Source organism: Eutrigla gurnardus (genome assembly GCF_963514095.1).
Source record: "Eutrigla gurnardus genome assembly, chromosome: 1".
NCBI classification, from domain to species: domain Eukaryota; kingdom Metazoa; phylum Chordata; class Actinopteri; order Perciformes; family Triglidae; genus Eutrigla; species Eutrigla gurnardus.
Window position 1 is genome coordinate 25,343,561 of NC_139915.1, and position 14,923 is coordinate 25,358,483.

The 14,923-nt window shown below is 41.5% G+C and overlaps 1 protein-coding gene across 1 annotated transcript; it reads right to left on the reverse strand.

The window, feature by feature from the left end:
• Positions 1-378: 378 nt before the first annotated feature.
• On the reverse strand, positions 379-13,785 carry mmp2 (matrix metallopeptidase 2). Its single transcript, XM_084003025.1, has 13 exons — positions 13,507-13,785; positions 13,122-13,348; positions 12,085-12,233; positions 11,542-11,670; positions 10,696-10,869; positions 9,810-9,983; positions 8,462-8,635; positions 8,068-8,223; positions 7,671-7,797; positions 4,288-4,424; positions 3,657-3,816; positions 3,252-3,361; positions 379-1,547 (listed from the first exon to the last, which is right to left on the reverse strand). Exons 1-13 carry the CDS (start codon positions 13,660-13,662, stop codon positions 1,444-1,446), a joined length of 1,977 nt encoding a protein of 658 aa, XP_083859151.1. The 5' UTR covers positions 13,663-13,785; the 3' UTR covers positions 379-1,443.
• Positions 13,786-14,923: the final 1,138 nt, after the last annotated feature.

Here is a 14,923-nt window from a genome sequence, read left to right on the forward strand (position 1 = left end):
AAAAAATAAAAATAAAAAAATAAGGCAGTCTGGGCTCCGCTCCATAGATATTACGCAGCAGTGGTGGAAAGTAAGTCGTCTATTTTCTCTGGGAGGCCTGCAGCAGTAAGTACAATATTTAAGGTGCTTGATTTGTACTTAACTAAGTATTTTCATTTTGTGCTCCTTTTTTAAACTTGTGCTTCACTCCACTTTAGCAGAGACTATTGCCTACATTTTACTCCACTATATATGTATATATATTTTGCAGCAATACTAGTCGGTTAAATACAGTAGTTGAATTCAGCTTAATGGTGGAGGCCCATAATTGCACCAGTCCCGCTCTTTAATTATTTCTGCTGTATAGGAAGTTGCTCCTCTGTTCATCACCGATCCACATTATATTGACCATCTTTATTGACGACAGTAACAAAGTGCACAAGCATTAAAAAAACGACACAAAACACAATTACTGTATTGTGAAAACCCAAGAGAGAAAAAAGTAAAATATAAAAACAAAACAACAATACTACTGCGGTACTCTTGTCATGATTCCATCATGCAGCAAACCAATATAGCTTCCAGAGGCAACCTGTGCCTTTAGTCTTCCTGTACCATTAGTGAAGGGAATGCAACATGGAGGTCCCCTAACAATGATTTGGCCTCCACGTTAAGCAGTTCCCTTAGATAGTCCTATACAAAGTGCTAACCAAATGAAGAATAATGCGTGCCTGCGAATACTACGTTCTAACATCCAGAGGATACGAAGTAGACATAGTTACACAGAATATAAAATGTATATATACTGTATATAGATAGAACTATAAGCCAAAAAAGAAGCAATCTCTAAAGCACCATTTTCGGTCAAACACTGTGCAAATTAATTTTGTCAAATGTATTGCACAACAATGATAAAAATTAATCAAAAGTGATACATTTATGAAACGACACTCGGTACACTGGACATAGAAGTCATTCCAAGCCAACATGAATTCCTCATATGGTGTAAAACAGTCTTTCAGAATTAAATTTGTATAAAAACGGTAATATCTCACAGCACAGTGTAGCACTGCGTTCGTTGCAGTGTTGACATACCTGATGTCTGAGTTTAAAAAAAAAACAAATAAAACAAAACAATTCAAACGGGGGTACATATTGAAATCAATCTGCATCGGCATAACAACTAAAAAAAATTCAACATCACACAGTAATATAGCAAATATCCAGTTGCCTATGTTCAGCCTTTGTAGAAGGTCCCGAGGTGCCTGTCTACAAAGCTGGAGGCTGGTTATACAGGCTGGAAGGGACGCGTCTCCCTCAGACACGTGCAGAGTTGCCAGGACAAAAACTTACAACAGTGTGCACAGCGGCGGCCTCAAGTTGTATTGCGATGCTGAGGCAATGTCCTCGTGAGGCCAGATGTCATTGCAGGAATTAGCCAGTTGCAAGACATTTTGGACACGCTCAACAACCGAGCCAGTCCTTTGTGATTTCACCCAGCTTGACGATCTTCAAGCTGCTGTCTTCCAGTTTGAAATAGTGGCTCCCTTTGAAGAAGTAGCTGTAATCTGTTAGAGATAAGCAGAATGCACACTTGGTTAATTGCTGAAGTTAGAATTTCCATTTTAAATTGCTTGTGTAAAATAAGGGAAAACTACTGTGTCTTTACAGTAAAATAAACAACAGTTGAATGACTTTCCATCAAGGGGACACCAATAAAAACATCAAATCCGGTTCTGCTGAAGCCGATGTCGAGCTTCTCTCTGAATCATGCTAATCAGGAAGCATACAGGCACCTCTGTAAAGGGGCACAGACTTTCTTTATAGAAATATGTTTGTCCACTGCGTGGGCAAGGGGGCTAGGTGATGCTCACAGTAATGCGTGTATGTTCTGAGAGCAGTGATGGAAAAATCCCCTGGTTGCTTGCCATCAACAAAAATCTGCACAGGATCCACATTTCTCCCACTGTAGTTGCAATGACCCCAAAAAGCTAACCCTCAATGAAAGCATGAGAGACATAAAGCAACTGTTACCTCCTCTGACTGTCTTCTATCAACACCAGGCCACAGATGACTCCCTAACTTCACAGCTACTCCCCTCGGCCGCAGTTTGACTTCTTCATTTCATTTCTTCTTTTCATTTCTGGCTAGATGGCGTCATTGCTTGCTAGGATGTGGTATATATGAGTGGTTTTATTGACAGAGGAACAGTGCCAGATTCGCTGATAGAGCTGACTGGATGTGCCGGCAATCTAACCAGAAGGAATGTCAGCCTGAACACTAAACTAGCACACTATCCAGCTATAATCGAAGCACCACAACCATCGCAAAATCCCCTTTTCCCCCTTCGGTCTTCTTAAAAACTCCAACGGAGGCCGAGGATGCCCGTGGCGATTTTGGCTCTATTCTATGATTTCCAAATAATACAGTGAGCATTGTTGGTTTAATTCTTCAGTTTTTTCATAGCCGTGTCAAAAGGGATTGGTAAACTAGTGTAGAGTTTATTTTATGTTGTCAAAGATTAGTTAATGTTAAGTATTAATATTGTCACAAAATGATGTGGTCACTGGTGAGTTATGAGCCTCTAGGGACATGGTAATGTCTGTCTAAACACCGGCCCACTGAAATATCTCACTCTTTCTACTGGATGTATTTCTATACATGTTGTACAAACACGAAGGGTCCCCAGATGATAAATCCTAATGACATCTGTTAACCTCTGACCTTTCATCTAGCGCCACCACAATGTTGACATTTGTGGGTTTTGGTGAAATGTCTCGACCACTCCTGGATGATTGCTTTGAGATTTGGGACATGCATTCATGTCCTCCTGAGGATAGACTGTAATGACTTAATGACTTGTTGTTCCACTGACATTTATTCTAATGCCTTTAATTAAATATCATGTAATGATATCATGCTAAACTAAGATGTGGATGGTGGTTAACATTAAACCTGCTATATGTATGTTAGCATTGTAATTGTGTAGCATTTAGCTCAAAGCACTGTGCATAGTAGCCTCTTAGTCTTCTGTGGTGTCTTGGTTTGAAATCCGTGCTGCTTGCAAAGTGCAGTGAAAAATCTTTTATACTTTGGGAAATGGTTTCCAGTAATATTTGGGATGTATACCTGATACAAAACATCCATTATGGTCCTTTCATTTTCTAATAGGTTAAGTTTAGTTCATAAACGTTGGTAGCTTCAGGTTAAATCATACAGAGCCTCTAAATTCACAAATTATGTAAAAAGAGAGATATATATATATTTTTTACCAATGCCATTAAGACTGAAGGCAGAGTCTACGCCATCTGGGATGCCATTCCAGGAATCAGCAATAAGTTTGGGAAAGCCGGGGTCCATTGTCTTCGCTACTTCATCATATCTGTAAACATAATAAAAGTGCATTTGTACAGTATAATCCTTTCAATGAGTGCTTCACAATTACCACACACACACACACACACACCAATAAAGCGGTTAGTCCACAGTGAATTCCGAGTTGTGAAAGGGCTAACAGAGCTGTTGTGGTTTACAGTGCAGCTAAGGTCACACTAAACTAGATCCAGATGTGGCCCGGTATTGCAACAAGAGGTGATGATACCAACAACACAAGCTTGGCTGCGTGAGACACAGGCTCAGGACTCACACATGTTTGCATTAGCTTTACTTGAACTCACCTCCAGAATTTGTCCCCGGCGAACAGGTAAGTCTTCCTGTTCTTCCTAAAGTTGAAGGCGGCGTCGATTTGCTGCAAATCAGTGGGGAGTTGGAGGCTGGAGAGTCTCTTGGGATAGCCTTTCTGCAACTCATCGGCTTTGTAGACCCACATCTCGTTGCCTGGGAGGGAAGAGTTAGTGAATAATAAAAATAAAATAAGTAGGATAAAATAACATTGAAGACATATGCTTTATTAATATGCTGTTAATGTCTTGGAGGCTGCCGGATATATGTAACTTTCATCAGTATTCAGGAAAGGTTGTCATATTGGTAAAATGCAAAGAATGCATCAAAAACCACTAATAACTATGGTGGAATATCTCATGTTTCCCAAGAGTGCACACCGCACACAAGAGAGCTCGGCCAATATTCCTGCTTCTCCTCATGTATCAGTTCGTAGAAAAACGCCACCGTTTAAGCAATCTAAATGGTGAAACGGTGAAGACACCTCTTCATTTTTCATGGAGGTGGAACTGTCTGTTTCTCTGATCACCGTAGACGTACTGGGAGGATGAGTTTAATACGACATCAATATTCAGTGAGGTCTAAATCGACCATTCCTCCACAGTTTCTTGTTTTTCTCCAGCGTACCTGAGAAGAAGACGGATGTTTCCTCCACTGGGTTTTCATAGGCAGCGTCTACCTTTGCAGGCAGGTCTGGCCAGTAGGTGGCGACGAGCATAGGGCCGCTGGGCTTGCTTCTGAAATTGACTGTCCTGAACAAGAACCTGGAGGGGAAGAGAAAGAGCGGTCGTAAGGTAGATGAGCTGGGGATGAAATGAGTGAAAGAAGGACAGAGGGGGGTGATGAGGAGGTGGTGTGTGTGTGTGTGTGTGTGTGTGTGTGTGTGTGTGTGTGTGTGTGTGTGTGTGTGTGTGTGTGTGTGTGTGTGTGTGTGTGTGTGTGTGTGTGTGTGAAAGGTTTTAGTGCAAGTGCTTCACTGGCCGAGCCAGCCACAATGGCCTGATTCATGAGCATCTGGTTCTCGTTAGGACTTAGGTTGCAGACGCCAGCGGAACAAGACCTATCTTGCCCGGATTTCCAATACACAGCTGCACAACAACGGCAGCTTCCCAAACTTTTTTTTTCCACTGACCTATTTTTTAAAAAAGAAATAGATCTGCCAATTGCAAAAAAAAAAAAATGGTTTCAATAATGATAAAATGAAGATGGGAATGAAACTTCACTAGCATACAGCTTAAGTTTTGTATTTATTTCTCAAGAGGAAAGAGGAGGCATATTTCAATCTGACCCAACCATCTCCAAATTGCATTATTTTTTGCAGTGTTCTTGTGGATCAATTTGTCAAGTTCATGGAGTGTACCAACAATATCCAGAGGGCTTTTCTGTCTTTTTCTTCCTGTCTGTATTTCATTAAAAACAAAAAATGGAAATAATTGATCTGCCTGGTGTCTGTTTAAGAGGACAGACTAACAGGATATAGCCATATATACAGTATATATGATTTACATTACTGGAAGAGATCTTTCCAAACCATTGATGAGACTTCAATCCTTCAAGTTGGTCATCGGTTTATCCTGCATTTGCTCTTATCCAAGCATTGTAATGATTGTGTGGTAGTGCAGGTTGATAACCTGTATTACAGTGCAACCATGATGTAACTCCGACGTCCACTTTAATGGATTTTGTATGTCACTCAGGTTTTCAGTTCAGTAAAGGTTAAGTAATGTAAAGTATGTGAGTTCCCGTAAATGAAAACCTGTTTGTGCCATCAGTGGAAAGGCCAGGCAGTTAATGGGGTGTTCTCGGTACTGAACTATCCGAGATTTTCACGAGATCAAACCACATTTCTTCTGCAAAAGCCATCAAATACTTTTAGATTCAGTATGGTCATTTGTTTTACTGGATTCATATTGCCAACCTAGCACGAGAGCTTCACAAGGACAGTGAAGTAGCTCATCAAAGAGTGTTAAACCACAGTAACCACCGGTATCACCAAATAAAACACGACTGAAAGCTTGAGGATTGCTTCTTCAAGTAAATACTGTACAGTCGTTGTAGAGTTGCACAGTTCGAGTGAGTAGACTGGACAAACCTTCTATGAGACAGACTGTGTAATTGCCTCCTTAAGCCTCCAGACAGACAGTTTTATGCTGAGCTCAGGATACTGTAAGTATTACTCATTGCATCATGTCAAGGTATGTCCTACATCATAAATATGCTGAGGCAGGAGAAAAAGGTGGGATCCTACTTTTACAACAGGCGAGCCAAAACCAGGGGGCAAAGCTTTTATTCTTCTCTGAAGCTATAAAACTTGGCTTTAAAGCTTACAAACCTGACGCGGCCTTCAGGCAACTAATTAACACTCTGTGAAGGTCAGAACAACAGGCCCTGTACTAACACTCCACTAATCGCAGACTTCAGAAATATTTCCTACTGTATGTTCCTTGCCTGGAGATTACTCGTCAATTTCTCCCCCGTTCACACCAGTTCCCAGTCTTTTGGTGCTTGGGAACATTTTCACATAGCCACTGAAATGAAGCATTGCTTGAAAACATCACACAAAGCCTTGTATGGTTACACATGGAAGCCATCAAACACGGTGAGCTGCTGAATTCAGCCAAACAATGAAGTACCACCTTTTGATGTCAATTTTTAAAAAAGCAACTCATTTTAAGTGAATGCATTATATCTGTATGCAACTTTGTAATTCTTGACATATTCAGCTACTGTACATGGCATTCCCTCACTTGCTGAAAATCATTGCTGTGGATTATGATAGTTTATATGTTGTAATTGGCCTAGCTGCAAATACATAATGAATACCATACCTTCCAGTACCATACAAGCGCCTTTTTTGCATTTTGGCATTGCCGTTCTAATTAATGATCATGGGACTGGGATGCCAAAGTATTTCTGTGCTGCTCTGACGATTACCAATGTGTGGAAGGGAGCCACGGCGAGGTGAAAAGTCATTTCTGCACTAAAGCAGGACTTGTGAGCAGGATTGTGGCTTGTTTCTTAGAGTCTCTAACATGAGGTTCTCGGAGGGGAAAAGCAGGCTGACTGAAAGGCGACACTCTCTGGTACGGAGGTATGCTGGCCTGTTTGCTTTGGACACGTTTGTGGCCATGACAGGTATACAGCTCTGTGAAACATAGAATTGCATGGAGTCGATGTTATAGCACAGTTAGAAGCGTTCTCACATCAGAACAAACAAGGGCGCGTTTGTTATCGGTTCCTTTTCGACCACATTATTGCTTTTGTTCTGAGTGGATCCGTGGGGGGATTTGTCCCTAACAAACTTCAGCTGCTGTAATAAAAACGATCATCTTCCTACGGGAATATTCACTGACTCACAAAGACCACAGCACTTCATGAAACTCCTCTTCGATGCTGGGTTGGCTAGAAGTGAGCCACAGTCAGCTGACAAGACTTTGCGTTCACTGGCGCCAGTGGGGGGGTTGGGGGTGGGGGGGAGGACTGTAGACTGTGTTTACGACTGATAAGTATTTTGGTTGTCACTGTGCGATTAGAGGAATGGTTTGTTTTTCCCCTCTTACTAATTGTCACGTCGTGAAACAAGCATCTTAACCACAGCCTTTAAAGTGGCACAGGATTGCAAATAAGAGAAGCAATCATGATAAAGAGACCTCATGTCAAACTGGTCACTGTTTGTGGGGAAATGAAAATCCAACTTGTGTAGGCTGACTTTCTTCACTGGAGAGTAAAGCCAGAAGTACTATAGGGTTTTTCTTTGTCGCTCTTCCCATAGATCAAGAAACAAGAAATTGAACCAGTTTTTTGTGTTTGATGCTGTTGAAACTTGCAAACACCAGACTTCCCATCACATTTATGACTCAGAGAGCTCATGGGAACATTGCAGCCAGCATATTGAAAACAAACACTGATTTATGACGGATTAATTGCCAGCGCTCTTACCTCATTTGGGCTTAATGTAGCATGCACACACTTGCTGAAGTCAGGACTCTTGCATGATTTGATTGGATTACCTGTCCTTGAAGAAGAAGGTCTCTCCTCTGATCTGCGCTACAGCATCAAACACAACCGGCTCTTTGCAGATGTCCATTGGAGTGACTGGACCCAGGGTCGGAGACAGAGGCTTGTCTGTTGGCACGCCTGTTTGTAAGAGATTTAGCAGAATATTTCATCTTTGAGGGAGTGATTACACAATCACAGTATAATCATATTTCTATGCTGGTGACGATACAAACAACTGTGATTATGACTGGTTAGGTGTTGATTCTGTTTTTGTATTGTCATGCCAATGACTGACAAAGAGTTCCCCTAAGGGGACAATAAAGTACCTATATATTATGTGAAAAGACGTTCTAGTATGAGGTTTGATCCCTATCAGAGAAACTAGCCACATGTAACGTTTCCTCTCACCGTAGAGCTCCTGGATGCCTCTGACATCATCATTAGAAAGTCTGAAGTCTTTGGTGAAAGTGTAAATGGGGGCCATCAGTGCTCCGGGGTCCTGAGAGTGCTCCAAGCCGAGGGCATGTCCAAACTCATGGGCTGCCACCAGGAACAAACTGTAGCCTGGAAACATGCAGCACAACGAATAAACTGTAAACTGTGAAGACCCCTTCAGAAAATACTGATGCAGTCTACCAGTTTGTGGAGTATGATGGTGGGACACACAAATATGAATTTTTTTTATTGGGAGTGAATTTTTCTCATCAGCACAAGTCAGTCTGACAACCAACCTGACCTTTGCCTTTATTCTCCTGTCCTAATTAATGCATACAGTAGGACTGTCCGCAAATTCCGTTCATACCTTGGTCTGGACAGAAACCCCATTTGCGGTCATCGTCGTAGCTCTTGGTGGAAGCGCACCACATCTTGCCATCGCTGCGTCCGGATGAGGTGCAGGACTCGTAGGTGTCCCCCAAGAAGGTGAAGGGGAAGACGCAGGGGCTTCCCTCTGAGTTTCCTCCCACCGTTGACATGGCTAGTGGGAGCAACAAAAGTGTACTGTAAAAAGTGCAATGCATAGTGAAACCGGTTTTGAATTGTGTTGTGAAGTGAGTGCAGATGATGTTAGAAAACAGCATCATGAAAGCACTGGCACAACACACATGACATCAATACCTAATCCACTGGGCACAAAACCAAAAAGCACCCGCCCAAATTGATTTTCTTTCAAAGAGAGATTATTTTCAATCTGGCAGACTGGTTTACTGTTGTTTTGATTATTTAAAAAAATAAATAATTTCTTATTCAGCACAAGCTATCGTACAGGGCTTCACAACAAAGCAACTTTCCTAATCAATTAGAACCAGATGAAAGCTCCAATGGTCTATCTCCCTCCCTGTAACAATACCTCAACCCGAAAGCCAGTCCCACTGACGGAATGGAAAAAGAGCCACCGCACATTAAAATACTTCCAGTTATACAGCAGACCACGAGCAAGACTGAAAACCCCAGCTGGAGCATTCCTATAGACCAACACTAGCAGGGAACCAAACACTGCACATCAAAACACAAACACAAACAGTAAAATGCACTGCAAAATTCCAGGAATATATATGGTGGACACTTTCCACGGGAACAGGAATTTATGGGAAATAATGAGAATAAAATGACTGCTCAAGCTGTATTTTCCATGCAGATCAAAACCACTAGAAAACTAGATTACTTAAGGTGTTAGCAATGTATAAACTTTGCACTTTCGCTTCAGGCTTGCTGCTTCACTGAAATTGCATGAAAAAAATAAAATATAATCTCTTCTAACAGGAAAGCACATAGTCCTTTGACTCAGAAGGTGCAGCAGTGTGAGTTGCACGTGTGATGTGAGTGTCTATTTGGGATGCTGCAAGTTATCTGATGGGAGAGTGTACTGCTGAGTGTAATGCATGTTACAATTCAACACACGGGCACAACGAATCATGCCATACGACCTAGCATAGTAAATAATAGTGCTATTAAAGGGAAATATTTTTATATTGAAATTGTGCAAAAGTAACATTGGAGCAACCCTTAAACAGGATGCATTAACGAAGGATGATGTATACACTAGTATACCCCAAGTCAGGATATCTGCACAGATAGGGGATACTGGTTTACTGGAGGCACTACTTTACTATTCGATCAGCATTTACAGGCAGTAGATGACAACCACCTACCGGTTTCGGGGCAGAACCCAAAGGTTTTGTCCACATCGTAGTCCTCAGTGGTGGCACACCAGCGGTAACCGTCATCCCTGCCTTCAGTGGTGCAGCTGTCATACTTTTCCCCCATAAAGGTGAAGGGGAATTTACATGGAGCTCCCTCTGCGTTTCCACTAATGGTGAATAGCACTGTGGAATAAATATCAACGAATAAAATTTAGTGTTATAGGTCACCTTATAATACATCATTATACAACATTTTTTAATTTATTTCAAAGCTTTGAAGAAATAAGCTCCAAATTCCTACATGACCATTGAAGCAACTATGACCCTTTAACCCCTGAGTGATGATAATGTTAGATGAAGGTATTCAGAGGAGAAATTTGAATAAAGAAAAAAAATCACTACAAGGCTACAAAACAGGACAGACAGCTCCAGTACAAATAAGCCTCACTTGTGTTTTCATATAAAACAACTCGGTACATGTGTATACTGGCACATAATTATAATGGGCATGTAATCTTCATACCATGGACAGCGATACAACACAGATAAACAAAATGTTTAACAAAGCCCAGTGTTCAAAAGTGGGCCAGTGACTTGGAAAATAAATATTCCATAATCCACTCCAAACACAAAAAAACAACACTTTCCTGGCATACTGTTCAACCTACTTTCTGTCTGTCTAAAATCAGCAGAACAGCTGCTGATATGAAGTGTAACTTTCCCATCGAAGAAGATGCCACTGCTTCAATTAAGGTTTAGATCTAAGTAGGGCACCAGTGCTGCGGAGGTCAAGCAAGGGCCACAAAATTATAAATCTATACAGAGATGTATTGTAGGAACCGCAACACCATATTGTTACATTTAAAAAAATAATAAAAAAGAAGCACAAACTTACATTCATGGGGGCAGAAGCCATATTTGCCTTCTTCATCGAAGTTGTAAGTGGTCGAGCACCACAGGAAGCCGTCGTCGCGACCCTGAGGTGTGCAGCTGTTGTATTCTTTGCCCATGAACAGGAATGGGAATTTACAGAACTCCCCATCAGCGTTTCCATACTTCACCTTCACCACTGTTGAGAAGATTAAGAATCATATTGACACATGTCAACAATAACTTTTCCTCTTTTTTACCACAAACATTTGAAATATTTTATGAATATTATGTTACAATTTTCTAAACTAATCTCAAGCAAATAAACTACAATATTGTTTTGATCTAAATAGAAAAAAAGTGTCTACCTAGACTGAGGGATAGCATATGAAACATATGTGGCACACATGCATTGTAGTAAATGGGATGAAACCTTCGAAGGCACTGATATAATAAGAAAAGAGGCTTCTTTGCACCACGAGACAGGAGAAGCTAACTTCTACACAAATGATGAATTCAGACAAGGCGATTCTGAATAATGGGACATACGTGAAACTATCTGGGTCAATGCGCGCAAATACAAATGCCTGTAACTGAGATATTGTTTTTCTTCTATTCAGCTTCCAGATGGCTGAGGTTTGTCACATCCAGTGCCAGAAAGTTCAGACAAAGTAAAAAAAAAAAAAATCCAAACAAAGTAGTTGAAAGTTAAGTGCATTATCGATGTTGTTTTGTGTCAATAGTTTGTTTTGAATAAAAGACTGATTGATATGCAAAATCCACCTATTTGACTCTCAGTGCCTCATAAGACAAACTCATACAAATTATAAACCGTTACTGCTTGAATCGGTAAACGGTATTTCCACATTACCTTGGCCATCTCCCAGCGTCCACTGCTCATCATCATCGAAGTGGGAGTCTCCCCCGATTCCTGGCCCTGGAGCAAAAGCATGAGCCAAGAGGCCATCTTTGCCATCGAAGGGGTAACCGTCTCCGTGCTCTGTCGATGACATCATTCCACATTGACACGTCAAGGCAAAATAGCACAAGTCATATACTTCTTTCTATAGAGGAACAACTGCTACAGATGTGCGGCTACTAGCTAGTAAGTGGAAATACTAAAAGTAATAGTCGGGGAAATATTTGACATGTTAATATATATAAATATTCCTTTGTTTTGCTTCTTGTTTTGTGGCCATGTTTTTTGTTTGTGTTCCACTATAATAATCAGACTCTATGTCTGGCCAGAAGATATCATGACAATGCATAAATATCAAATGGTTGTTTAATTTGCAATGAAGGGAATGACCTGTGTGAACAAAATCTGTGTTGTGTGGAGCCACTGTCGCTGTAACTGTTCCCCAACTCGGGTTATGACCTAACATGCCGTCTATTGTCCTTAAACATGGCGTACCATTGCGGCCAAAGTTAATCATGATGTCGGCCTCTCCGTCCATGAGGCGGGCGAACGAGAGCGGCGTGACGTCGCTCCATACTTTGAAGGCTCTGAAGAAAGCATCGTTGATGACTTCCTCGTCCAGGTCGGGAGTGTATCCGAGGATTCTACGGAGTTAACAGTCAAGTTTCATTCTCAGACGAAACAAATAAGACAAAATAGACACAATATATATGATGGTCTTCAACTTCAGGTCTTTCAAAAGCCATGACTCGGTCTATCTGGTGAAAACGCTTCCCCAAAACACTGTTCAGCCACAAACCGTGTAGGCTTGTCTACACAGCCCTTTCTTTCAAAACAGTCTAAGATCTGTGTTGTCTTTGGCCCGCAGGCTTCCTTCCAAACACACAGGCAGACGGCCTGGAATGATCGGGGCACACAAAACCGCTGATATAAATAAACCCATTCCACATTGTTGTAAAAACCTCAAACGGAACGAAAACAAAAGACCTGACACATACTGCGTAGGAATGCTGGTGTAAGCAAGACGCTGGATGCAAGCATGCTCGGCTGTGAGGATGGGGGTGGGGTGGACTGGAAGTTCAGAGGAGGGGGGGGGGGGGTCAGGTGGGGCCAAGCTGTGGTCCAGCTCTCAAATCGGACAGACTCTGGCTTTGCGTTAATACCTCTGTGCACTAACATAAAACAGATTTAGGAATTACAGACTGACTCCGTCATATTGCAAGTTTCTAAATACTGTTGGATTGACGGACGGCAGCTGGGTGGGGTCAAGTTATTTGACCTTTCTGTGATTTGCAAACATTATATGACGTCCTGAGGTGATGCTTGCAACGCATCTCGGGCCCAGTCGTCATGTTTCCTTTCTAATGAACCATACTGCTTAAAAACTTCCATGATGTCATTATTTGACCCACTCCCATTGTAAAATGCCTTGCAGGGAACAATTTACACAATTTAGCACGTACAGTGCAGAATAACCCGATGCTTGTTCTGTGAATGTGTAAGTAATGGGTATGTAACGTTAATCCCCTGACCTGTATGTGATGTCTTTCTTCTGCCACATGGGTTTCCTGTGGAAGAATTGGTAATTGGCCACATCTGGGACGCCACAGCGGGGCTTTTTCATGATATCCACGGTTTTGGCGTCAATCTCTCCGGTTTCTTGCAGGGAGAAGAACTTTTGCATTTGCTTCAGGGTGTCCTTGAGCACCATGAGGTTACATCTGTCTTGTGGGCATCCGTAAAACTTATTCAGATAGTGCTTAGGGAGGGAAAAAAACAAGACATACAGACGGTTTAACTCTCCTGGATGTAAATAAATAACTGAACCTACAAACTCTTATAATTCAGCAGCAAACACTGTTACTTCACCGCTTAAACATCTTTAAAGGAGAAAAAAAAAACACCAATAAAACTTACCAGAGCAACTTCTTTGTCTGTTTGGGGAGAAGTGTCGTCTCCAGGAAACCTGATAATAGGCGAAGGGGCGGCATATGTTGCTTGAAAGGCGATGAACTGAACCAAAAACACTTGGAGAACAATCCGACGACAACTAAATATAGTCGGAAAGTCCATTTTCACACCGTTAATTTATGATAAAAGGCGCTCTAGGTTGCAGGCTTCTCCTTTTCACGCCGTCAGGTTGTGTAGCTTCTGCTCCTCTACAGGGATTTTTTTTTCCTCCTTAACGGGACATCCTGCAACTCGGCTCTATGAACTTTCAGTTCTGCTTGCACATGCACTTTCCCCCCTCCGACGGCGTTGTGCGCAGTCTCCGGCCTGAGTAATAGGAGCAGGGGAGCCGCACTCAAACACACGGATGGTTTCATCATTACTCACATCAACCCCATCGACTCCTCATTCGGCCTTTGTTTTTACAAACCCGGGATGACTTGGAGAGAGGTGCTGGGGATTTAAAAGATGGCCTGTTATGTCCAGAAGTGATGGTTAATTAATCTATAACCTTTAGAATACATATTTCCATATTAGACCACTTACATAACGGCCTGTAAACGTAGACTAATGTGTCGTTAAATTGGGAAACTGAACATAAAATGCGTCTAAATGCCCATCACTATTTGCGCATGATAACTCTTTAGTGCGTTGTTTTTCACATTATGAAAAAAATGTTCCAGCTAAGCAGTCATAATATTATCCTAAACTATTTTGGCATTAAGGTGGGAACCATCTCCTTTATTCAACTAGGTTTGCACTTTCTACCTCATTCTGTCTTTCTAATCCACTTGTTTAATTTAACAGACACACGGCTGTTATTTCTTGACGTGAATATGACACGATATGTGACTTTGTCAGCAGAGAAACGCAGACCCCGGGCTGTAGACAGGCCAAACGTTGATTTAAAGTGGTACATTGACATCTGGTGGCGGGATGTGGAAGCGCACGTCAGGTTGAAAAGGCTCCAGTGAACAGATTTGTGAACTAAAGCCACAGAATTGCTGCACTGATTTATCCTTTTCTCATCTGTAGCTTTTGCATTCATAATTTAATGAATAGATTGATCACCTGATACATTGCTATTAAAACTATACACCAAATTGTGTGGAGCTAATTTGTTAAAATTGAGAGCTGTCTGTCACTTACAGGTGCTATATATGAGATTGGGGACATGTCTTTTGTCTGTCAACATCTCATAACATGAGAGTGACTTCATTCTGCTCAGGTAGACATTACTCCTCTATATATTTTCATGGCAAATAGATCTTTGCTGCTATATTAATTATGGTATGTTGCACCTCTAACCCTTGTACATACAGTTTGGAAAATGAAAGGCCACCGTATAGATGAGCAAGAGGAAAAATTTGTGTTGTGCCATAAA

Coding starts and splice junctions, on each gene's coding strand:
- mmp2 (XM_084003025.1), bottom strand. CDS start 13,662: ATGGACTTTCCGACTATATTTAGTTGTCGTCGGATTGTTCTCCAAGTG. Junction 11,671..12,084: donor GATTAACTTTGGCCGCAATG/GTACGCCATGTT, acceptor TGTCATCGACAG/AGCACGGAGACGGTTACCCC. Junction 4,425..7,670: donor ACCTTCTTCTTCAAGGACAG/GTAATCCAATCA, acceptor CTTCCCCTCCAG/GTTCTTGTTCAGGACAGTCA.